We start from the raw sequence: 26,406 nt of genomic DNA on the forward strand, positions 1-26,406 counted from the left end.
GTCTTGTGGCACCTCAGCCCTGGTGGGGGGCCGTGGGCTTGGCTGGGCCAGCTGCAGGTGCAGAGCCCTGCACAGAAGCTCCTGCATGAGAAGAGAGTGGCTGCAAAAGCTGAGCTGCCTCAGGGGATGTGCTGTGGGTGGGTGACACCAGGGTCTCAGGCTTGGTGAAGGTGGCAGCAGAGGATACATTAGCAAGGTAGGGTAGAAAATGTTCCTGCTACCCCTTAACATAGAACTTGGCTAAGGTTGAGGGGCCTTTGCCCACACACCTCAATCCAGCTGAACATAGTCCTGTGGCTCCTGAAGCACATCGGCTTCTGGTGTCCTGGCTTGGAGCAGGACCTGTTTTTCCCAGCTGAGTGCCTAAGGGAGCAGGTGGCCTAGAGTTATCTTGCTGCATTGGTGGGCAAGAAAGAGAGGAAGCAGTGGGACAGAAGCTGTCAGGAGATGTTGGGGGACACATTTCTATGGAGGGCCTGTGTCGGGTAGGCAGGCACATAAGAGGGTGCTGGGTGCCACAGCACAGCCCCATCAGTGTGAGGACATGGAGCTGGTGGGATCACACTGTGGCCTGGGCCCCTCCTCTCCTCGCAGTGCTCACCACACCACAGGTGCCATGGCCAGACTTGCTGAGCCAGAATGGGGCCTTTGGGCACAAGGACCCCATCCTGCTGCCCAGGCAGGCCTGTGCTCCTGGGACACTGACTGACCCCTGTCTTCTCCCCTCTCTTCTTTCCCTCTCCAGGTTCCCTGGTCCAGGCAGTGCTGACTCAGCAGCCATCCTCACTGTCAGCCAAGTGAGAGAGATGGGAGACACTGTCAGGATCACCTGCTCTGGGCTTAGCAGCAGCTATGCTTATGCTGGCTGGTACCAGCAGAAGGTCCCTGGCAGTGGCCCTGTCACTGTGATCTATGCTGATGACAAAAGACCCTCGGGCATCCCTTCGCGATTCTCCGGATCCTTGTCTGGCTCCACGAACACGTTAACCATCACTGGGGTCCAAGCTGAGGACGAGGCTGTCTATTTCTGTGGTAATGCTGACAGCAGCAGTGGCAGCTATAGTGTATTGCGACAATGAGTACCAGGAAGTCAGACAGATTCCAAAACCAGAGGAAAAATTTTGGTCCTTCTCCATCTTGGCTAGACAGGCAGATGAGGCATATTCCTGTCCCTTCTGCATGGCCACAGCACAGAATGTCCTCTCTTTGGTGTTGCGGAGATCAGGAAGTTACTGTGCAGCCGGGACCCATTGTCCTGTTCCCTACAAATATCATGGTGTAGCTGTGTCCCCCACAGCTTCTTGATACTGATTACCATCTCCTCCTGTGCTGCAAGAACTTCTGTGCAGCCATTCTTCAATGGGCTCCTCAAATGTGCCTGTGACCTTGTCTCTGTCTATTCTGTCCTTGACTGTTGCATTCCCTGTAGCCTTGTCCAGAAAGGCCTGTGCTCCTGGGAGACTGGCTGATCCTCCTCTACCATCTCCCTCTCCACATTCCCTCGTCCAGGCAACAGTTGTGAATCATCCTCGGTGTCAGACATCATGGGAGACACCATCAGGATCACCACCTCTTGCAGCAGCGGCAACTGGTATGGCTGGTATCAGCAGAAGGTCCCTGGCACTGCCCCGTCACTGTGATCTACAACAGCAACAGCAGACCCTCGGGCATCCCTTCGCGATTCTCCGGATCCCAGTCCGGCTCCACGGGCACGTTAACCATCACTGGGGTCCAAGCCGAGGACGAGGCTGTCTATTTCTGTGGTGGTGCTGACAGCAGCAGTGATGCTGCACAGTGACACTGAAAAATGGGGAAGTGATACAAAACCCTCCCGCCTCAGCTGTCTCTGAGGAGTCCTATGACTGTGCCCTTCTCCTGTCATTTGAGGAAGGGATGATCTCCTTGCAGCCCTGTCCCTGCATACTGTGCCAGCGCTAAGGACTCCCTGTGCTCCTCAGTTGGTGCCAAGGGTCCTGCTGGATGCCTCCCTGCCCAGCTGTGCCAGGATCCCCCCAACATCATCCAAGGGGGTGGATCCACATCCTTGTGGCCCCAGCACCGAGTGCCAGGGAGCTGGGCCAAAGCTTTACCTTCAAAGCCTAGGAAGGGATATTTCCCATGGGTGCTGGAGCTCTGGGATCATGCATGAGGCTACCAGGGCAGATCGGGGCTGGTCAGGGTTGTGTTCAAGAAGAGCTGCTGGGCTAAGGCTGCATTGGCTGTGTGTACTCAGTGCCAGCCCACTGGGCTCACTTTCAGCCTGCACAGGAGCCCCCAAGCACCTCTGGCCCTCAGGAAAGCCCCTGGCCAAGGACAACATCCCACTATGACCCCACAACAGCAAGGAGCCTGAACCCATCCCCATCCTGTGAGATCTGAGCAGCTGGCACCTGCCTGACCTTGTCCCCCTCCTCGCCACATTATTCATCCCTGGTGCAGATATCCTGGCCAGACTCAGTGTGACCAGCTGGGGACTTTGAGCACGGGGCTCCAATCATTGTCCCACTGCCTGGAGACATCTGTGCTCCCAGGTCACTGACTCATCCCCTCTCCTCCCCTTTGTCCTCTCCCTCTCCAGGTTCCCTGGTCCAGGCACCATCACTGAGTCAGCCATCCTCGGTGTCAGCCACTATGGGAGAGACCATCAACATCACCTGCTCTGGGAGTAGCTACAGCAACTATGGCTGGTTCCAGCAGAAGGTCCCTGGCACTGCCCCTGTCACTGTGATCTACCAGAATGACAAGAGACCCTCAGGCATTCCTTTGTGATTTTCTGGGTCCAAGTCCGACTCCACGGGCACGTTAACCATCACTGGGGTCCAAGCCGAGGACGAGGCTGTCTATTTCTGTGGTGGCCAGGACAGCAGTGGTGCTGGTTATAGTGACAAAGAGATTTTCAAGTGATGTACAGAAGAAGTAAGAATGGAGATTTTCTGTCATTCTCATAACCAAGCAGAGTTGTGGATGCGGGACTGGGGCAGGTTTTTGTCTCCTCTGCACTACCATAGCTCTTCATTTTGCCCATTTTGTGTCCTAAAGAGTAGAAGGTACCTTTGGGACTGGGGATCATTGTTCTGCCCCCTACAAAACTAATGTCTTTGTCTCCTACTCCACTAAGACTCACAATAATGACCATGTCATCCTACTGCTGCCTCTCTGCTGAGAGACCTGGAGCTGAGCTCTGATCCCCAGTTGTGCCTGTGGCCATTTTCCATGGCTCTTTTCCTTTGACTGTTGCATTCCCCATAACCTTATCTGGGCAAGCCTGTGCTCCTGGGACACTGACTGGCCCCCGTCCTTCTCCCCTCTCTCCTCTCCCTCTCCAGGTTCCCTGGTCCAGGCAGCAGCAGTGACTCAGCCATCCTCGGTATCAGCCAATGCGAGAGACACCATCAGGATCACCTGCTCCGGGAGTAGCGGCAGCTATGGCTGGCATCAGCAGAAGGTCCCTGGCAGTGGCCCTGTCACTGTGATCTACTGGAATGACAAGAGACCCTCAGGCATCCCTTCGCAATTCTACTGATCCCAGTCTGGTACCTCGAACACATTAACCATCACTGGGGCCCAAGCTGAGGACGAGGCTGTCTATTTCTGTGGTAACCATGACGGCAGCAGTGGTGGTCAGCTCCGTGGAGACACCAACTCCAGCATTCTCTTTCCTCTTGCTACTGCCATTTCTCCCTGCAGAACCTTCATGCCTTGTATTCTGTCAGCAGCTCTGGGCCCCTCCATTACATCTTGGGGCCTTTGGGCACAGGGGCACCACCCTGCTGCCCAGTCTGTGCTCCTTGAATGCTGACTGACTCCCCCCTTTTCCCCTCTCCAGCACTGAGGCAGCCACCTGAGATGTCAGCCAAAGTGGCAGACATGGTCAGGACCACCTGCACTGGGGTTAGCAGCATTTTAGGCTTTGGCTGGTTCCAGCAGAAGATTCTTGGCAGTGCCCCTGTCACTGTGATCTATAATGACAACAAGAGACCCTCGGGCATCCCTTCACGATTCTCTGAATCCACATCCAGCTCCAAAAACACCTTAATCATCACTGGAGTCCAAGCCAAGGACGAGACAGTCTATTTCTGTGGTAGCAATGGTGGCAGCAATGCTGGTCAGCTCGGTGGAGGCACCCTCATGCTCTGTGTTCTGTGTGTGTCTCTAGGCCATTTCATGGTATCTTTGAGGCCTTTGGGCACAGGGTCTCCATCCTGCTGCCACGCAGGTTTGTGCACCTGGGACACTCCCTGACCCCTGTCTTCTCCCCTCTCTTCTCTCCCTCTCCAGGTTCCCTGGTCCAGGCAGCAGTGACTCAGCCACCCGAGATGTCAGCCAAGGTGGGAGACACCGTCAGGATCACCTGCTCTGGTAGCAGCAACAGCTACTATGGCTGGTACCAGCAGAAAGTCCCTGGCAGTGGCCCTGTCACTGTGATCTACAACAATGACAAGAGGCCTTGGACAGCCCTTCGTGATTCTCCGGCTCTGGGGGCACGTTAACCATCACTGGGGTCCAAGCCGAGGACAAGGCTGTCTATTTCTGTGGTAGCATAGACAGCAGCTATGTTGGTGCAACGAAAATGACAGATTTTCAAAGGATGTACAGAGGAAATAAAAATGCCATTTTTCTGTTCTTCTTATTGCAAAGCAGAGTGATGAATATGAGGCTGGGGCAGGTTTTTGTCTCCTCTGCATGACCATGGCTACAAATGTCCCCCCTTTTGTGTCCTTGCGCGAACTGGAAGCAAACTTGGGGCTGGGGATCACTGTCCTGGTGCCTACAATACTCATGGTGTGGCTCTTTCCCCCATCCCACTGCCTCTTGCTACTGATGACCACATTCTCCTGCTATTGCCAGAGGTGCCTCTGTGCTGGGATGCCTTGGGGTACATTTGGCTTGGCTCTGCTCCCCAGATTCACTAGTGGCTGTGGTTGCACCCATTCTCCTTTGAGTGTGGTATTCCCCACCCCCCGCCCAGGAGATGTTCCTGGAACACTGGGTGAAACCCTACTACTCCCCTCTCTTGTCCTTCTCCACAGTCCCTGGCCCAGGCAGCATCTCTGAGTCAGCCATCCTCAGTGTCAGCCAGTCTGGGAGAAACCATCCAGACCTCCTGGTCCAGAGATAGCAGTGGCTGTGCCTGGTTCCAGCAGAAGGCCTCTGATGGTGTCCTTGTGATCTATGATGGCTCGAGGAGACCTTCAGTGGTGCTGGAGGACATTGAAATGACATGGCTCCTGGAAGTAAAGATCTGTAGTGGGGCTTCTAGTCCCTGCCCTCAAAATGTCCTGTCCTATGGTTGTTCACAAGAGCTGGGACAATCCCTGTCATGATCACTGGACATTCTGGTAACCTGCCAGTTCCTGCCAGTTCAGGGCTGATGCACACCCATCTCTGGCGACAGCAGCTGTGCCAAAGGACCCTGTGTCTGTGTGAGAGGCTCTCCCCCTGTGAGCACAGACTGCCATGGGCACGGTGCCATGGAGAAACCCTGATGGTTGTGGCCAGGGCTGGAGGAATCTCTGGACCTGGTGGAAGCCGTGGCAGGGGTGAGAGGCAGCAAGGGCAGAGTCCTGTGGCAGGCTCTGCTCTCAGTTCCTGCAGTGCTGTCCCTGAGGCCCTTCTTGTCCCCACACGGTGTCAGTGTGGCTCCACTGCACAGGCAGGAGGCTCACGGGGCAGGCAAGAGGCAAAGGGGCTGTGGCCAGCCAGATGCCAGCGAGGTTCAGAGCAGCCCCGCCGGCTCCTTTGGCGGCTGCCGTGGGCCGTGCTGTGCGCAAGAGGCAGAGGGGCTGCCCCTGGGCGCCCGTGATTCTCCTTAGTGTTGTTGAGCCTGGAAGCCCCTGGTCTTGGTGTGGTTCCCATTCCCTCTCAAAGCCCCATTTCTCTGCTCTGCACTTCTCTTGTGGCAATTCAGAGAGGCCCAGGGTAGCACCCTCAGTTGAAGCAGGATGTGGTTTTCCCAGCTGCTCTGCCCCTGCTGCTGATTAGCACCCAGGGAGCACAGTGCCCTTGGGAGCAGGAGGCACCAACCAGCCTTGGGTGCTCCAGGGCAGGTGGATGTGTCCGCATGGCCAGTTGGTGCTGTCCCCTGCTGTGTGCACAGAACTCCCAGTGCACAGAGGTCATGGTCCTACTGGGCAGGAACAGGCTCAGGGTGGTCCCCAGTGGATCTGAGAGTGCATCAGCCATACTGGGGAAGGAGCAGGCAACCCAGAGAGATCTTTGGTGCCTGCAGCCTGAGGGGGTGGCTCTAGGACAGGACCTCTAGTGGACACTGGGCATCACATATCCATGGAGAGCCTGTGCCTGGGTAGGTCAGAGCTTAAAAGCGGGTCAAGGCCCATAGCACAGCCCTATCCCTGTGAGGACATGGAGCTGGTGGGATCACACTGTGGCCTGGGCCCTTCTCCTCACAGTGCTTGCCCACAGCTCAGGTGCCATGGCCAGACTTGCTGTGCCTGAGCAGGGCCTAACCCCTGTCTTCTCTCTTCTATCCCTCTCCAGGTTCCCTAGTCCAGGCAGTGATGACTCAGCAGCCATCCTCACTGTCAGCCATCATAGGAGACACCGTCAGGATCACCTGCTCTGGGGTTAACAGCAGGAGCTATGCTGGCTGGTATCAACAGAAGGTCCCTGGCACTGCCCCTGTCACTGTGATCTACAACAGCAACAGCAGACCCTCGGGCATCCCTTCACGATTCTCCGGATCCTTGTCCGGCTCGACGGCCACGTTAACCATCACTGGGGTCCAAGCCGAGGACGAGGCTGTCTATTTCTGTGGTGGCAGGGACAGCAGCAGTGATGCTGAACTGTGACACTGAACAATGGGGAAGTGATACAAAACCCTCCCGCCTCAGCTGTCTCTGAGGAGTCTTATGACTGTGCCCTTCTCCTGTCATTTGAGGAAGGGATGATCTCCTTGCAGCCCTGTCCCTGCATACTGTGCCAGCGCTAAGGACTCCCTGTGCTCCTCAGTTGGTGCCAAGGGCCCTGCTGGATGCCTCCCTGCCCAGCTGTGCCAGGATCCCCCCAACATCATCCAAGGGGGTGGATCCACATCCTTGTGGCCCCAGCACCGAGTGCCAGGGAGCTGGGCCAAAGCTTTACCTTCAAAGCCTAGGAAGGGATATTTCCCATGGGTGCTGGAGCTCTGGGATCATGCATGAGGCTGCCAGGGCAGATCGGGGCTGGTCAGGGTTGTGTTCAAGAAGAGCTGCTGGGCTAAGGCTGCATTGGCTGTGTGTACTCAGTGCCAGCCCACTGGGCTCACTTTCAGCCTGCACAGGAGCCCCCAAGCACCTCTGGCCCTCAGGAAAGCCCCTGGCCAAGGACAACATCCCACTATGACCCCACAACAGCAAGGAGCCTGAACCCATCCCCATCCTGTGAGATCTGAGCAGCTGGCACCTGCCTGACCTTGTCCCCCTCCTCGCCACATTATTCATCCCTGGTGCAGATATCCTGGCCAGACTCAGTGTGACCAGCTGGGGACTTTGAGCACGGGGCTCCAATCATTGTCCCACTGCCTGGAGACATCTGTGCTCCCAGGTCACTGACTCATCCCCTCTCCTCCCCTTTGTCCTCTCCCTCTCCAGGTTCCCTGGTCCAGGCACCATCACTGAGTCAGCCATCCTCGGTGTCAGCCACTATGGGAGAGACCATCAACATCACCTGCTCTGGGAGTAGCTACAGCAACTATGGCTGGTTCCAGCAGAAGGTCCCTGGCACTGCCCCTGTCACTGTGATCTACCAGAATGACAAGAGACCCTCAGGCATTCCTTCGTGATTCTCTGGGTCCAAGTCCGACTCCACGGGCACGTTAACCATCACTGGGGTCCAAGCCGAGGACGAGGCTGTCTATTTCTGTGGTGGCCAGGACAGCAGTGGTGCTGGTTATAGTGACAAAGAGATTTTCAAGTGATGTACAGAAGAAGTAAGAATGGAGATTTTCTGTCATTCTCATAACCAAGCAGAGTTGTGGATGCGGGACTGGGGCAGGTTTTTGTCTCCTCTGCACTACCATAGCTCTTCATTTTGCCCATTTTGTGTCCTAAAGAGTAGAAGGTACCTTTGGGACTGGGGATCATTGTTCTGCCCCCTACAAAACTAATGTCTTTGTCTCCTACTCCACTAAGACTCACAATAATGACCATGTCATCCTACTGCTGCCTCTCTGCTGAGAGACCTGGAGCTGAGCTCTGATCCCCAGTTGTGCCTGTGGCCATTTTCCATGGCTCTTTTCCTTTGACTGTTGCATTCCCCATAACCTTATCTGGGCAAGCCTGTGCTCCTGGGACACTGACTGGCCCCCGTCCTTCTCCCCTCTCTCCTCTCCCTCTCCAGGTTCCCTGGTCCAGGCAGCAGCAGTGACTCAGCCATCCTCGGTATCAGCCATTCTTGATGTCAGCAAACATGTGAGAGACTGTCAGGATCACCTGCTCTGGGGGTAGCAGCAGCTGGTATGGCTGGTATCAACAGAAGGTCCCTGGCAGTGGCCCTGTCACTCTGATCAATGACAATGACAAGAGACCCTCGGGCATCCCTTCGCGATTCTCCGGATCCGGGTCTGGTTCCTCGAACACGTTAACCATCACTGGGGTCCAAGCCGAGGACGAGGCTGTCTATTTCTGTGGTAATTATGACGGCAGCAGTGATGCTGCTACAGTTTTACAGCGGATTGTTGATGTGACACAAAACCTGCCATGGTTCTGTGAGGATTCCCTACATTCCAGTGTCAAGCATCCGGGTAGAGCAGCCTGCATTTCTGAACCTCTCTTTTCCTGTCTCCTTCTCCAGCTCCCCAGGTCCAGGCAGTATTGCTAAGTCTGCCAGCCTTGCTTTCAGCTAATCTTAGAGAAACCACAAAGATCAGTTGCTCTGGGCTTAGAGGTAGCTAGATTTATTCTGGCTGGTCCAGGAGAGGGTCCCTGGCAGTGCCCCTGTCACTAGAGCAACACCATACCCTCGAGCATCCCTTTTCAACTTTCCTTGTCTGCCTCCACAGCCAAAGGAGCAGCATGGAAAGGCAGAGGCAGGTCTGGGAAGGGTGGTGTGGAGAGGTCTGTGCAGGTGTGTGGAGCTGGCCAGGCTGGGCACTTCCCTTGTGCTCCAGGGGCTTCAGGATGCAGAACTCTTCTGTTCCCTGTGGTGCTGCTGACAAGGGGGAGAGTCACTGGTGCTGGGGCAGTGCCTGCAGTGGGGGTCTTGTGGCACCTCAGCCCTGGTGGGGGACCATGGGCTTGGCTGGGGCAGCTGCAGGTGCAGAGCCCTGCACAGAAGCCCCTGTAAGGGAAGAGAGTAGCTGGAAGAGCTGATCTTTGCTAGGACTGAGGGGCCTTTGCCCACACACCTCAATCCAGCTGAGCATAGTCCTGTGGCTCCTGAAGCACGCCAGCTTCTAAAATACACCATCTGTGCTTGACCTGTTTTTCCCAGCTGAGTGCCTAAGGGAGCAGGTGGCCTAGAGTTATCTTGCTGCATTGGTGAGCAAGAAAGAGAGGAAACAGTGGGACAGAAGCTGTCAGGAGATGTTGGGGGACACATTTCTATGGAGGGCCTGTGCCTGGGTAGGCAGGCTCATAAGAGGGTGCTGGGTGCCACAGCACAGCCCCATCAGTGTGAGGACATGGAGCTGGTGGGATCACACTGTGGCCTGGGCCCCTCCTCTCCTCGGAGTGCTCACCACAGCTCAGGTGCCATGGCCAGACTTGCTGAGCCAGAATGGGGCCTTTGGGCACAAGGACCCCATCCTGCTGCCCAGGCAGGCCTGTGCTCCTGGGACACTGACTGACCCCTGTCTTCTCCCCTCTCTTCTTTCCCTCTCCAGGTTCCCTGGTCCAGGCAGCAGCAGTGACTCAGCCACCTGAGGTGTCAGCCAAGGTGGGAGACAGCTTGGATAACAGTCAGGATCACCTGCTCTGGGCTTAGCAGCAGCTATGCTTATGCTGGCTGGTACCAGCAGAAGGTCCCTGGCAGTGGCCCTGTCACTGTGATCTATGCTAATGACAAGAGACCCTCGGGCATCCCTTCGCGATTCTCCGGATCTGGGTCTGGTTCCTCGAACACGTTAACCATCACTGGGGTCCAAGCCGAGGACGAGGCTGTCTATTTCTGTGGTAACCAGGACAGCAGCGGTACTGGTGGGGGTGATGAATCCAGTGAGTAATGGGGAAATGAGACACAGAACCCAGTGGCAAGAGAAGACCTTTTTCAGCCATTTTTTCTCATGAACAAAGCTGCGATAGTGGAGTTGAGGCAGGTTCCTGCCTAAGGACATGAAATGTGCATGACAAGGCACAGGAGAGGACTCTTGCCCCTGTCCCCATAATAGGAATGGTCCTGCCTCATCCTCAGCCCTGTTGCCTTTTGCTTCAGGCTGCTCCCTCCTGCTGCTGCAGCTGCTGCAGCTGCTGCTGCTGAAGCTGCTTCTCCTGCATTGCCCTGGGGCAGGCTGGGCCCTGATTCCCCCATGTTTCTGTAGCCATGACCAGGTCCCTTTCCCTCAGAGGGTGATGTTCTACTGCTCTGCTGCTGCCAGCTCTCCTTCCAGGTCCATGAGTCTCTAATCCTCCTCTCTGTCTTGAGGCTGTTTGTCCCACTGTGGCACCAGAACCACTGGCCACAGGGGACTGTCACACAGCCTGGGCAGGGACTGTGCTCCTGAGGAGAAATAACTGACCCTTCTAGTATTACCCCTCCCTGGCCTTGGCAAAATCACTACGTCAGCCATACTCAGTGCAACTAAACATGGGTGCAGCCGTGAAGATCGCCTGCTCTGGTAGCAGCAACAACTATGGCTGGTTCCAGCAGAAGGTCCCCGGCACTGCCCCTGTCACTATGATCTATCTTAATGATAAGAGACCCTCGGGCATCCCTTCACAGTTCTCTGGATACATATCTGGCGCCACAGGCACATTAACCATCACTGGGGTCCAAGCCGAGGATGAGGCTGTCTATTTCTGTGGTGCCTTGGACAGCAGCAGCTCTCCTGGTCAAGGTCCATGGCACAGCCACATAAGTGTAAGGTCGTGGAACTGGTGGGATTGCACCATAGCCTGGGCCACTCCCCCTCTGCAGTGCTCACCCACAGCTCAGGTGCTATGGCCAGAGTCATTGTGCCTGGAGGGCAGAGGGGCTACATTTCCCTGCCCAGGCCTATCTGTGCTCCTGGGACACTGACTGACCCCTGTCTTCTCCCCTCTCCCCCCTCTCCAGGTTCCCCAGTCCAGGCAGCGCTGACTCAGCCATCCTCGCAGTCAGCCAAAGTGGGAGACACCGTCAGGATCACCTGCTCTGGGGGTAGCAGCAGCAGTGACTATGCCTGGTATCAGCAGAAGGTCCCTGGCAGTGGCCCTGTCACTGTGATCTATTGGGATAGCAGCAGACCCTCGGGCATCCCTTCGCGATTCTCCGGATCCAAGTCCGGCTCCACGGGCACGTTAACCATCACTGGGGTCCAAGCCGAGGACGAGGCTGTCTATTTCTGTGGGAGCTACAAAGGCAGCAGCAGCAGCAGCAACTATGGTGTGATGTAGCAGTGAGTAACAGAAAGTGACAGAGACTCAAAAAACAGGGGAAAAACTTTGGCCTTCTCCCTCCTGGCAGCTGATGGTGTAGCTGTGTCCCCCACAGCCTCTTGGTACTGATGGCCATGCCTTTCTTTGCTGCCAAAGCTGCTTCTGTGCAGCCATTCAGCAATTGGCTGGGCTCTGCTTCTCAAATGTGTCTGTGACCATGTCCATGTCTGCCTGCAGGATTCCCTGTAATCTTGTCCAGGCAGGTCTGTGTACCTGGGATGCTAACGGAGCTCTTCTTCTCCCCTCTCTTTTCTCCCTCTTCAGGTTCCCTGGTCCAGGCACCATCACTGAATCAGCCATCCTTGGTGTCAGACAAATTGGGAGATACTGTGAAGATCAACTGCTCTGAAGGCAATCCAAAAAGATACCTTGCAGAAGTAAGAATCCCAAAAGTACCAGCAGAAGGTCCCTGGCACTGCCCCTGTCACTGTGATATATCAGGATAGCAGCAGACCCTCGGGCATCCCTTCGCGATTCTCCGGTTCCGCATCCGGCTCCACGGCCACGTTAACCATCACTGGGGTCCAAGCCGAGGACGAGGCTGTCTATTTCTGTGGTGGCCAGGACAGCAGCAGCTATGTTGGTGAAGGGACAAAGACAGAGGAATTAAAAGCATTGATTTTCAGTCCTTCTCATGGCCAAGCACAGTTGTGGATGTGAGACTGGGGCAGGTTTATGTCTCCTCTGCATGACCATAGCTATGAATACCATTTTTTGTCCCAGAGAACAGAATTTTGTGACTGGGGACCATTGTCCTTGTCCCTACAAAACTCATGGTATAGCTGTGTTCCACACCTCACTGCCCCTTGCTTCTGATAACCATTTCCACCTTCATCTGCCAGAGCTGACTCTCTGCTGAGATGCCTTGGCCTGGGTTCTACTCCTCCTGCTGGTGACTCTGTCTGGGTTCATTCTCCTCTGACTGTGGCATTCCCTGTAAACCTGCTCCCCAGGCAGGTCTGTTCTCCTGGGACACTGACTGACCCCCTCTCCTCCCCTCTCTTTTCTCCTTCTCCAGGTTCCCTGGTCCAGGCAGCAGTGACTCAGCCATCCTCGATGTCAGCCAATGTGGGAGACACCGTCAGGATCACCTGCTCTGGGGTTAGCTATGGCAGCTATGGCTGGCATCAGCAGAAGGTCCCTGGCAGTGGCCCTGTCACTGTGATCTACAGCAATAACCAGAGACCCTCGGGCATCCCTTCGCGATTCTCCAGATCCCAGTCCGGCTCCACAGCCACATTAACCATCACTGGGGTCCAAGCCGAGGACGAGGCTGTCTATTTCTGTGGTAGCTGGGACAGCAGCAGTGGTAGCTGGTATGGTGATAAAGAGAGATATGGAAATGAGGTACAGAGAAGTTAAAGATGGAGTTTCTCTGCCCTCTCTCTCAGGGCTGAGCTGGGCTGTGGGCTTAATGCAGCTTCATGTCCCCCCTCCATGACCACTGGCACTGAATGGCCTCCTGCTTGCCTCATACTGTGCACGAGGAGGCCCTGGGGCTCTGCAGTGCCTGGCATTGTCCTCAGCCCCACCACCTCATTCTGCTGCCAACCACATCCTCTTGCTCTGCCAGGTCTCTTCATGGGGCCCTGGCCTTGAGCTCAGGCCCTGGGCTCTGTCTGAGACAGTGACCCCTCAGTTCCATCAGGACTTTTTGGCACAGGAGCCATGTCCTGCAGGTCAGAGAGGGCTGTCCTGGGGCATTGACTGACATCCCTCTTCTCCCCTCTCTACATTCCCTGGTCCAAGCAGCACCTCTGAGTCAGCCATCCGAGGTGTCAGCCGGCCTGGGAGAGACTTTCAAGATCAGCAGCAGTGGCTATGCCTGGTCCCAGCAGAAGTCCCTGTCACTGTGATCTATGATAGCAGCAGGAGATCGACAGTGGTGCTGGTCCCTGCCAGTTCAGGGCTGATGCACACCCATCTCTGGCGACAGCAGCTGTGCCAAAGGACCCTGTGTCTGTGTAAGAGGCTCTCCCCCTGTGAGCACAGGCTGCCATGGGCACGGTGCCATGGAGAAACCCTGATGGTTGTGGCCAGGGCTGGAGGAATCTCTGGACCTGGTGGAAGCCGTGGCAGGGGTGAGAGGCAGCAAGGGCAGAGTCCTGTGGCAGGCTCTGCTCTCAATTCCTGCAGTGCTGTCCCTGAGGCCCTTCTTGTCCCCACACGGTGTCAGTGTGGCTCCACTGCACAGGCAGGAGGCTCACGGGGCAGGCAGGAGGCAAAGGGGCTGTGGCCAGCCAGATGCCAGCGAGGTTCAGAGCAGCCCCGCCGGCTCCTTTGGCGGCTGCCGTGGGCCGTGCTGTGCGCAAGAGGCAGAGGGGCTGCCCCTGGGCGCCCGTGATTCTCCTTAGTGTTGCTGAGCCTGGAAGCTCCTGGTCTTGGTGTGGTTCCCATTCCCTCTCAAAGCCCCATTTCTCTGCTCTGCACTTCTCTTGTGGCAGTTCAGAGAGGCCCAGGGTGGCACCCTCAGCTGAAGCAGAATGTGTGCAGCAAGGCCATGGTCCTACCAGGCAGAAATAGGCTCAGGGTGGTCCCTGGCTGATCTGAGAGCTCAGCAGTCATGGTGAGGAAGGAGCAGGCAACTCAGACCAAACCCACTGCCTTTTGGTGGGCCAGAGGTGCCTGCAGTGGGTGGAGGGAGCAGTGGGACAGGAGCTCTAGGGAACATTGGGTGCTACATATCCATGGAGAGCCTGTGCCTGGGTAGGCAGGAGCTTAAAAGTGGATCAGGGCCCACAGCACAGCCCCATCACTGTGAGGACATGGAGCTGGTGAGGTTACACCGTAGCCTGGGCCCCTCCTCCTTGTGCTCACCCACAGCGCAGGTGCCATGGCCAGACTTGCTGTGCCTGCACTGGGCCTTTGGGCACAGGGACCCCATCCTGCTGCCCAGGCAGGCCTGTGCTCCTGGGACACTGACTGACCCCTGTCTTCTCCCCTCTCTTCTCTCCCTCTCCAGGTTCCCTGGTCCAGGCAGCAGTGACTCAGCAGATATCGGCCAAGGTGGGAGACACCGTCAGGATCACCTGCTCTGGTAGCAGCTACAGCTATAGCTGGCATCAGCAGAAGATCCTTGGCACTGCCCCTGTCACTGTGATCTACTACAATGACAAGAGACCCTCGGGCATCCCTTCGCGATTCTCCGGATCCAAGTCCGGCTCCACGGGCACGTTAACCATCACTGGGGTCCAAGCCGAGGACGAGGCTGTCTATTTCTGTGGTGGCTATGACAGCAGCAGTAGCAGCTATGGTGTGTGGTGACCATGAGTAACAGAAAGTGACAGAGACTCAAAATGCAGAGGAAAGATTTTGGCCCTTCTCCCTCCTGGCAGCTCATGGTGTAGCTGTGTCCCCCACAGCCTCTTGCTACAGATGGCCATGTGCTCCTATACTGCCCAAGCTGCTTCTTTTGCAGCTGTTTGCAATGGGCTGGGCTCTGCTCCTGGAATGTGCTTATGACCATGTCCCTGTCTGTTCTGTCCATGACTGTTGTATTCCCTGTAACCTTGTCCAGGTGGGTCTCTGCTCCTGGGACACTGACTGGCTCCACTGTTCTCTCCTCTCTTCTCTTCTCTTCCACATTCTCTGGTCCAGGCAGCACTGAGTCAGCAGCCATCCTTGCTGCCAGCCAGCGTGGAAGTCTGTCAGGATCTCCTGCTCTGGGGGTAGCAGCAGCTATGGCTATGGCTGGTACCAGCAGAAGGTCCCTGGCAGTGGCCCTGTCACTGTGATCTATGACAATGACAAGAGACCCTCGGGCATCCCTTCGCGATTCTCCGGCTCTGGGGGCACGTTAACCATCACTGGGGTCCAAGCCGAGGACGAGGCTGTCTATTTCTGTGGTGGCTGGGACAGCAGTGCTAGTCAAGATTGAGGTCCCCTGCAGGATGGTTGTTGTTGACCATGGATACTGGGGGATGCTCTTTCTGAGGAATGACTGTGGTTTGAGAACTGCAGTTTACAGGAGTTGTTTTGCAGATTGATAGTGCACCAGAGGCTCTTGGCTTTAGGGATCCCTAGTGGGACCAACACCCTGTTCTGCCATTTGGACATTTGGCCATCACCATGTCAGGTGTAACTCATCATAAATCTGGCAGTTTTTCTTCGCAGTTGAAATGTGGTATGGGAAGTATGCCAATGAGGGAGCTGAGGGGGAGATGGGGAAAGATGTACTGGCAGGTTCCTGCCTTGTGAATGGAGTCTTAATTTCATGGAGGAGCCATGGCCCAGACATATGGTGGCTTAAAAGCCAGACAAGGACCAGAACACAGCCCAAACCAGGGTGAGGACATGGAGGTGGTGGGATTGCGCCATGGCCTGGGCCTCTCCCCTCCTCACAGTGTTCACCTGCAGCTCAGGTACCATGGCCAAACTCACTGTGCCTGGATAGGGCTTCTGTATGCAGGGCACATCCTGCTGCTCTGGGAAAGCCGTGTTCCTGGGGCGCAGATTGATCTCCTTCTTCTGCCTTCTCTTCCCTCCCTCTCCAGGTCCTCTGGTCCAGGCAGCGCTGACTCAGCAGCCACACGAGATGTCAGCCAAGGTGGGAGACACCGTCAGGATCACCTGCTCTGGGGGTAGCAGCAGCTACTATGGCTGGTTCCAGCAGAAGGTCCCTGGCACTGCCCCTGTCACTGTGATCTATCGGGATAGCAGCAGACCCTCGGGCATCCCTTCGCGATTCTCCGGTTCTGCATCCGGCTCCACGGCCACGTTAACCATCACTGGGGTCCAAGCCGAGGACGAGGCTGTCTATTTCTGTGGTGGCCAGGACAGCAGCAGCTATGCTGGTGAAGGGACAAAGACAGAGGAATTAAAAGCATTGATTTTCAGTCCTTCTCATGGCCAAGCACAGTTGTGGATGTGAGACTGGGGCAGGTTTATGTCTCCTCTGCATGACCATAGCTATGAATACCATTTTTTGTCCCAGAGAACAGAATTTTGTGACTGGGGACCATTGTCCTTGTCCCTACAAAACTCATGGTATAGCTGTGTTCCACACCTCACTGCCCCTTGCTACTGATAACTGTGTCCACCTTCATCTGCCAGAGCTGACTCTCTGCTGAGATGCCTTGGCCTGGGTTCTACTCCTCCTGCTGGTGACTATGTCTGGGTTCATTCTCCTTGGACTGTGGCATTCCCTGTAAACCTGCTCCCCAGGCAGGTCTGTTCTCCTGGGACACTGACTGACCCCCTCTCCTCCTCTTTCTCCTCTCCTCCTGGTCCAGGCAGCATCGCTGAGTAGCCATCCTCACTGTCAGCCATCATAGGAGACACCGTCAGGATCACCTGCTCTGGGGCTAGCAGCAACTGGTATGGCTGGCATCAGCAGAAGGTCCCTGGCACTGCCCCTGTCACTGTGATCTATGAAAACAGCAAGAGACCCTCGGGCATCCCTTCGCGATTCTCCGGATCCCAGTCCGGCTCCACAGCCACGTTAACCATCACTGGGGTCCAAGCCGAGGACGAGGCTGTCTATTTCTGTGGTAGTGATGACAGCAGCAGTGGTGGCTATGGTGTATAGTGACAACAAGAAGTAGGAAGGGAGAATTCCAAGGATTTCCAGACTCCAAAACTAAAGAAAATATTTCAGCCCTCCTCCCTTTTGTCTGGCTGTGGGGTAGGTTCCTGTCCCCTCTGTACAGCAAGGGCAATGAATGTCCTTCTTTCGCTGTCCCACAGAACTGGAGGTTTTCTTGTTCTCTACCATGTTTGAAGGTCATTGTCCTTGTCCCTACAAAGATCAGTGTGGCTTTGTCCCCCAACCCATCACATCTTGCTACAGATGACAATGTCCTCCTCCTGCTGCCTCTGTGTTGGGGTGCCTTGGGCTGTGTCACTCTGATCTATGGCAGCAACAACAGACCCTCGGGCATCCCTTCATGATTCCTCAGATCCTAGTCCAGCTCCACGGGCACATTAACCATCACTGGGGTCCAAGCCGAGGATGAGGCTGTCTATTTCTGTGGTAACTGGGACAGCAGCAGTACTGGTGGGGGCGATGAATCCAGTGAGTAATGGGGAAATGAGACACAGAACCCAGTGGCAAGAGAAGACCTTTTTCAGCCATTTTTTCTCATGAACAAACAAAGCTGTGATAGTGGAGTTGAGGCAGGTTCCTGTGCCCTGCCTAAGGACATGAATGTGCATGACAAGGCACAGGAGAGGACTCTTGCCCCTGTCCCCATAATAGGAATGGTCCTGCCTCATCCTCAGCCCTGTTGCCTTTTGCTTCAGGCTGCTCCCTCCTGCTGCTGCAGCTGCTGCAGCTGCTGCTGCTGAAGCTGCTTCTCCTGCATTGCCCTGGGGCAGGCTGGGCCCTGATTCCCCCATGTTTCTGTAGCCATGACCAGGTCCCTTTCCCTCAGAGGGTGATGTTCTACTGCTCTGCTGCTGCCAGCTCTCCTTCCAGGTCCATGAGTCTCTAATCCTCCTCTCTGTCTTGAGGCTGTTTGTCCCACTGTGGCATGAGGACCATGGGCACAGGAGGTCTATCTTACTGCCTGGGCAGGGATGTGCTCCCAGGGCAATGGCTCACACCATCTTATTGCCTTTCACCTCTCCCTCTCCAGGCTTTCCTGGTCAAGTCAGTCATCCTTGGTGCCAGCCAACTTGGGACAAACTGTCTGGGCTGTATGCTCTGGGAGCAACAATGACTATGGCTGGTTCCAGCAGAAGGTCCCTGGCAGTGCCTCTGTCACTGTGATCTACTGGGATGACATAAGACCTGCGGACATTCCTTCACGATTCTCTGGTTTTGTGTCTGGCTCCAGAGGGTCACTGGTGTTCAAGCTGAGGGCAAGGCTGTCTACTACTGTGGTAGCTTTGACAGCAGCAGTGCTGATCTCATGGTGACACTGTCCCACAGGCAAGCTCTATCTTGAGTGTCAAAAAGGCTAGGTTTGGTGCCTCATTCCACTCCACCAGGCATGACCTCCTCACCAGCTTTGGGACTTTTCCATTCCCTTCCCTGTGTGTTCCAGGTCTCAGGCCTGTGACTCTGAGCATGATGTGGCACTGGAGCTGGTTTCCCAGAGAAATTGTAGATGACCCATCCCTGAAAGTGTTCAAGGCAAGGTTGGATGAGGCTTTCAGCAACCTGATCTAGTGAAAGGTGTCCCTGCCCAAGACAGGAGTGTTGATGGTATTTAATGTCCCTTCCAACTCAAACCACTCCATGATTCTATGACTATGTTCCCAATGGCTGGGCCCTGATGCTGCAGAAGCCCTGATCTGGGCTCATCCTCACTGCCCAATACTCATGTGAGGGTCAGAGGAGCCTGGGACAATGCTAGGAGCTGCAGCCAGTGGAGCTGCCCAAGAATACCTTTGCCACATACCTGCTCCACAATCTGAGTCCTGCCCAAGGCCTGGCAGCATTGCAGCCACCCTGGCAGCTCAGCGTTGGGCATGTGGGCATTTGTCAAGACATGGGATCCCTTGTTGCTCTGGCTGGGCATGGAGAGCTTCTGCCACAGCCCACAGCTCTCACATGGCTCTGGCTTAGCCATCCCCAGTGTCCATGTCTCTGCAAAATACCTTGATCTGCTGCAGGGACAGCAACAATGCTTATGGCTGGTATCAGCAGAAGGTCCCTGGCACTGCCCCTGTCACTGTGATCTATGCTGATAACAAAAGACCCTCGGGCATCCCTTCGCGATTCTCCGCATCCACATCTGGCTCCTCGAACACGTTAACCATCACTGGGGTCCAAGCCGAGGACGAGGCTGTCTATTTCTGTGGTGGTGAGGACAGCAACAATGATGCTTCCACAGTGGCGTGCAGCAATTGGGGAAGTGATGCAAGAACCTCCTGCTATTGCAGATATCAGTCGGGAGTCTCTGCTGTGCCTACATGATGGGGGGTCAGGCCCCCACCATGGCCCTGCCCTTGCTGCCCTGCACTGAATGTGACTGTGCCTGGTGTCTCAGCCTGGCACTCCCTTACAGCCCCAGGTCCCTGCCCATCCCTGGCACTTTGGGAGGGGACATGTAGCACTTGGACTCCATGGCCACATTACCCATGGCTGAGTCCAAGCAGAGGAGGAGGAGAAGCAGGAGGAGGCTCTCACTCTTCTGGCTGGGACACCAGTGGTGATCAGGGCCATGGTAACTCCCAGCAAAGGAAAAGGGAGACACAGGTCCACTGTTGCCCCAGTGGGGCACCCTCGGGTGCTGCCTGCAGCTGCCCAGGCACAACATGGAGCAGCATCTGTGCCTCTGTGGCAGTTCCTGCTGTGGAACACATGCTGTGCTCCAGCAGGTCTCCTCCGTGCTGCTCACCAGGAGATAACCCTGCAGCCCTGCCCTGCCCATGCTAGCCAGGCTCCTGGTGCCCTGGTCACCCTGGGGACAGCATATTCGGGGACAGGGAGAGTCCTGGGGGAGAGGGAATTTTCTGTGATTCAGCCACTCTTTTTCTGGGTTGGGACTGCCAAAGACAGCCATGATCCCTGTGCCCTGAGTTGGAGCAGGACTTACCAGGAGCTGCCCCAGCTCTGGCTGCTGAGCACCAGCACACTGGGCTCATGATCAGCTAATGGAGAGGCACTGCTGGACCCCGGGGCTCAGTGCAGGCCCGCTCCCATTGTTCTGAGGTGTAAATGCCTGGGAAGAGCGAACGTCTCAGTCTTGAGTGGTGGATCTCAGCTGTCAGAGGAAGAGCCAGTGCCCAAAAGCAGGAGAGCAAGGGGGTACTTTACAGGCCTGGAACACCCATGGGGGGGAAATTCCAAAAATGAGTTGTGGAATGGTGGAGTTTGGCATCGTTCCAGTCCCATCACTGGGAGCTGCAGGTACTCCTGTATGCCCTTGCCACAGTGCCCAGCTCTCCCTTCTCCTTAGGCACTGCAGCCACTCAGCCTGGTGTGGAGAGAGGGGGGTCAATGCTGGTGGGTTTCAGGCTCAGAGTCGGGGGGTGTCTCTGCTTTGTGTCTGGGGACAAGTCCTGCTGCATCTGGGGTGGTGGGGCTGGGTGTGGAGTGGGGAGGGATGTGCGGAGAGAGGCGCGGGCAGGATCTGGCCGTGACCGCAGGGTCGGATTTGCATGAAGGGGACGTGTCCTGGGCAGGCGGGGGCTTAAAAGGGAGTCAGGGTCCATGGCACAGCCCCATCATTCTGGGGACGCTGAGCTGGTGGGACTGAACCATGGCCTGGGCCCCTCTTCTCTTCGTGGTGCTCGCCCACAGCACAGGTGCCATGGCACAAGGACCCCATCCTGCTGCCCAGGCAGGCCTGTGCTCCTGGGACACTGACTGACCCCTGTCTTCTCCCCTCTCTTCTCTCCCTCTCCAGGTTCCCTGGTCCAGGCAGCGCTGACTCAGCCACCCGAGATGACGGCCAAGGTGGGCGACACGGTCAGGATCACCTGCTCTGGTAGCAGCTACAGCTATGGCTGGTATCAGCAGAAGGTCCCTGGCACTGCCCCTGTCACTGTGATCTACTACAATGACAAGAGACCCTCGGGCATCCCTTCGCGATTCTCCGGATCCAAGTCCGGCTCCACAGGCACATTAACCATCACTGGGGTCCAAGCCGAGGACGAGGCTGTCTATTTCTGTGGTAGCTATGACAGCAGCAGTACTGCTGCACAGTGACACAGAGCAATGGGGAAGTGGTACAAAAACCTCCTGCCTCAAGCTTACCCTTGGAGCCCCAAGACTCTGCCCATCCTCTGTCATTTGAGGAAGTTATGACCTCCCAGCAATGCTGCCATGGCCCAGGGTATCCCATGTGTGTGCCTGGAGGCACATTTGTCCTTTCACTGTTCCCTTGATCAGAAAGGGCCATGCTCCAGGTCACTGGCTGACCCTCATCTTCTTTTCTCCCTCCTCTCTCTCTCCATGTTCCCTGGTCCAGGCAGTGCTCTGTCAGCTCTACTCAGTGTCAGCATTGTGGGACAAACCATCAAAGTCATCTGCTCTGGGATGGCAGCAGCTGTGACCGGTACCAGCCTAAGTTTCCTGGCTGTGCCCTGTCGTTGGGATCTACTACAATGACTTGGGACCCCAGACATCCCTTTGGGATTCTTCAGATGCCAGCCCGGCTCCATGAGCACAGTAACCATCTCTGGGGTCCAAGCCCAGGACAAGGCTGTCTGTTAATGTGGTGGCTACCAAAATGGCAGTGATGGTGTTACCATGGTGAAATGGAGCAACGGCAAAGGGATACAAAGTCTTCCTGCCATGGCAGGGGCCTGTTAGGAGCCTCTGCTGTCCCTGTCTGGTGGGGCAGGTCCCTGGCACAACCCTGCCTTTTTCTGCCCTATGGTGAACGTGACTGTTCCCAGTGACACAGCTCCAGCCTTACAGCCCTTTCCTTGTCATTTGTGGATGAGAGCAGAGAGGATAGAACTGAACAGACCATTTCAGATGGAAGAGGCCTTCAATGATCACACAGTCCAACTGTGTGGCCACTTCAGGGACAACAAAAATGTAGGGCATTGTCCAAGTGCCTGTATAACACTTGCAGGCCTGGGATATCATCCCATCAGCTCTCTAGGAAACCTGCCCAGTGTTTGCCCACATTCTCAATAAGGAAATGCTGGGAAAACCTGCTGTGCCTGCCTGTGCTCCAGAGCCAATATTCTCCTAATCTCCCTGGCTGGTGCCCAGGGCCTGCTGATGCTTCCCAGCCCACCTGTGCCAGGAGCCCCTGGACCATCACAGGGAGCATAGGAAACAAAGGAGTTAAAGACAGAGTTTCTCTGCCCTCTCTCTCAGGGCTGAGCCAGGCTGTGGGCTTAATGCAGCTTCATGTCCCCCCTCCATGACCACTGGCTCTGAATGGCTTCCTGCTTGCCTCATGCTGTGCACGAGGAGGCCCTGGGGCTCTGCAGTGCCTGGCATTGTCCTCAGCCCCACCACCTCATTCAGCTGCCAACCACATCCTCTTGCTCTGCCAGGTCTCTTCATGGGGCCCTGGCCTTGAGCTCAGGCCCTGGGCTCTGTCTGAGACAGTGACCCCTCAGTTCCATCAGGACTTTTTGGCACAGGAGCCATGTCCTGTCCCCCAAGAGAGGGCTGTCCTGGGGCACTGACTGACATCCCTCTTCCCCCCTCTCTCCCTCTCTACATCCCCTGGTCCAGGCAGCATCTCTCAGTCAGTCATCCAAGGTGTCAGCCGGCCTAGGAGAGACTTTTGCGATCTCCTGCTCCGGTGGCAATGCCAAAAGCTACTTCAGCAGCACCCTGCTGCATCCAGCACAGCCTCTGTCCTCCTTCGTGCCTCTCTCCAAGGAGAGCCGGACTGAAGAGCTGAGCATTGTCCCACTCTTGTCATCCCACAAAATGAAACCAAAACCCCATGGAAGCCTGAGAAATGCTCAGAAAATGATCATTCACAATAGAGGGCAGTGGCTTCAGCTAAATCCTTTGCATAGACAATTTCAGTGATGTTTTTTCTTTTTTGGATCATGTCAGACTTTGCACAAAAGCTTAAACCTTCCCAGAGGCAAAGCAAACCTCTGAAAGTGTCTCAAACCACAAAATCTTCGAAGTTACCTGTTTTACAATGAACTATTTATAGATTTCCTGTGACTCAGGAAGTTCCCCTGTTTTACAATGAACTATTCATAGATTTCCTGTGACTCAGAAAGTTCACTGGCTCTGCCTCTTTCTATAACTACTTGGACAAACCACATAATTTGAAAATCTGTGGGTTCAATTTACATTGCTGCTGTTGGCATTCAGTGGTCCAAGCTGAGCACTAAATCTGCCGTTCTGTGGGATTGGCACCACACTGGGAAAACACTTTCCAAAGAAGCAGCTGAGCCTTATACAGGGAAATTTCAAGTTAATTTGTTTTAGCTGAAACCCTTTCTGGCTCACTCCTTTCTTGGCTATCTCAGCTCTACGTAGGCATCTCCACCTCTTGCCTTTCTATATTTTTATGGCAAATATTAATAAAAATAAGTTGCCTGCAGAGACCTTCAGCTGTTAGCTCCATTGCTGGTGGTGGGAGCTGCACTGAGAGAGCTCAGCCAGGACCAAAACTCCACAGGTACAGCTGTGCCTACATCTTCATGCTGCTGTGTCCATCAGGGCATCTCCACTCCATTTTCTTCGTTCCACTGCACCCATTGGGATACTTCCAGACCATCCTCTCCACCCTCCCACATCCACGGGGTCCAGGACTGCTCTGCCATGAAGCAGGAGGTTTTTGTGTGGCCCTGTGTCACTGTGTGGTGTATTCGGGGCCGGGACGATGTTGACCGTCGAAGGTGAGTTGCCGACTTCCCCTCGGTCTTTTCTTTCCCACCACGGAATTTTGGCATTTTGTCGATTTTTGGCAATTTGGGGTTTTTTCTCGGACTTGGCGCCAGGCTGGGGTCTGCCGCCCGTTTGGGGCCGGGCACTAAGCCCGGCCTTGGGGGCTCTGTCTCATCCCTGCAGACTCTGACGACTCTGTGTGCACCACGGAGAATTGGGGCGTATTTTCTTTATCAAAAAGTCTTAAAATATGTCCAGGAAATGTGTCTGAGGTCTCAGGGGGAAGGAAACTCAAGTTTAGGTCCCTAAAAAATGTGATATTTGTCTTTGTCAAAGAAATTTGTCACTCTAAAATCTAAGTCCTCAACTCTTAGTCCTGAGGACTAAGCCTGTCACCCCTGGTGAGGGACAGGGGCTCTTCTGCGGAGTCCTGTGGCCAGGGGTGCAGGTGCTGTGAAAGGACAGCCTGTCCTTGGCTGTGAGCAGCCACAGTCATCCTGACTTTGTGTTAAAACGTCCCTGGAATCTTAGAAAAAAGATTCCAGGGGTATCTTAGACAAAAGATTCCAGGGGTATCTGAAAGAGCCCATTGTCCAGGTAAGACATGTCAAAAATGGAGATTATTGGGCTGAAAATGCTGCCGGAAATGTCGTTTGTCTGTCTTTGTCTGTAATTTTTAAAATAATTTGGTGAAAAATCCCAATTTGAACCAAATTATGCAGGGCTAAGACCAAGAAAAATGTTCTTTGGGCATTTCTTCATCAAAAAGTATTTAATGGAGTCATCCTAGTTTTTAAATTGAGATAGAGATAGAAATAGGGGTGAAGATAGAAATAGAAACACTGCACATTGGAGGAGGAAGGAGAACCACACCAGAAAGACCAAACATCTTTTTTCCATCTTCCTTTGGGTGATCTTTAGTGGTAGTTTTTCAGAGACAAGAAAATGTCTGAAAGCAGAACTTGGCAGAAAACAGGATGGTTTGTCTGTGAAATTTTGGGTTTAAAAAAAAAATGCCTTGCAAAAGGAAAGAAATGGCTTTATGGCAAAGAAATTAAGATTTAATTATATATGTATATAATGTATATATACATTATATACATATATAAAATGGCTTATTATATATATAAAATATATATATAATAAACCATTTTAGATATATATGAGACATGGAAATGTATAAATATTCATTTTAAATGCATTTTTTAGAATTATACATCTATTCATATGATATGGACTTCATATGCATGTATATTGTACACTTTATGTATGTTATGTATATTAGCTGCATATATCTATCATATGTAAAACATATATGCACATATATGTGCATATAGTGTATATGAAACGTATATACAAGCATATATGAGATGGAAGTGTATGTGTATTGCACACACACGTATATGCAGATATACATATGAGTTTTGAGTGATAACCTGGCTGTGGGGAAAGTGGGGAGTTTCTGGGTAGTGCCAGCAGGGCAGGCCGGGGCTGTGGTGGGGGACAGGGCCCTCTCTGACCCCGTTCCACTCTCGTCCCTCACAGGCCAGCCCCAGGTCGCTCCCACCGTCCACCTCTTCGCGCCATCCTCTGAGGAGATGGAGTCACTGGGCAAAGCCACCCTGGTGTGCCTGATGGAGGACTTCTACCCAGGCCGTGTGACGGTTGAATGGGTGGCTGATGGCAACACCATCTCCACTGGCGTGGAGACCAGCCAGGCCCAGCGGCAGAGCAACGACAAATACATGGCCAGCAGTTACCTGTCGATGGATGCCACCAAGTGGCAGAGTTACAATTCTGTCTCGTGCAAGGTCAGGCACGTGGCTGGAAACGTGGAGAAGACCGTGAACAGATCCGAGTGCTTCTAACCCACCCCGCCGGCCCTTTGCTGGCTCCCTCCCTCCTCCCGACTTCTGAGAACAGCGGCTCCCCCAGCTGCAGATGTCTCTGCCCATGTCCGCCCATCCCCTGCTCCTGTGCCCCCACTGTGAGTGTCACACAAATAAACACCGACACTGAACTAGCGCTGGCTCAGCATCCCTGTCTCTGTGTCCTTCCAATGCGCCCGCTCCCCACTTGCGGCCTGGCATCAGCCCAGTGGCACCAGAGGGAGGGTGGGATGGGAACACTTATGTGCACACACACATTCATATTGCAGGGGCTCTGCGAAGCTTCTGCTCGACCCTGGGGGCCTCAATGAAACCCCCTGGCACTACCAAGACAGGGAATGAGCAGCCTGGGGCACAGCCTGCACTAAGCCACCGTGCACTCATTGAACACAGGGCCCTGGCTCTGCCACCCTCGGCCGTTGCTCCTGTGCCTCTGGGTGCCAGCTGCCTTGCAGGCACATGTGGCCTGTGGTGGAGGCACAGCCAGCCATGTCCCTTTGCTGCCAGGCCTGGCTCTGTCCCCATTTCATTGTCACCCCTGTGCTTCCCAGGGTGTCCCAGTGTAGCTGCCAGTTAAACGCAAACACCAGCGTGTCTATCACACCCTGTGCCACGACAACTGGGACTCCTGCATGCCACATGCCCTGTCCCCATCCCCAGCACAGCCCTGGGGAAGTTTCCCTGCAGCCCTGCCCATGGAAGGGCTGACAGCCATTGCTATGCTGAAAGCACCAGC

At 54.8% G+C, this 26,406-nt stretch overlaps 1 gene segment (V, D, J or C); it reads left to right on the forward strand.

Annotated features, from left to right (window-relative positions):
• The first annotated feature begins 787 nt into the window (after positions 1-787).
• LOC119707668 lies at positions 788-25,818 on the forward strand. The segment is given in 3 exon segments: positions 788-1,050; positions 23,754-23,792; positions 25,327-25,818. Coding segments are annotated over 3 exon segments (606 nt in total).
• Positions 25,819-26,406: the final 588 nt, after the last annotated feature.

Source organism: Motacilla alba, chromosome 15 (genome assembly GCF_015832195.1).
Source record: "Motacilla alba alba isolate MOTALB_02 chromosome 15, Motacilla_alba_V1.0_pri, whole genome shotgun sequence".
Lineage (NCBI taxonomy): Eukaryota > Metazoa > Chordata > Aves > Passeriformes > Motacillidae > Motacilla > Motacilla alba.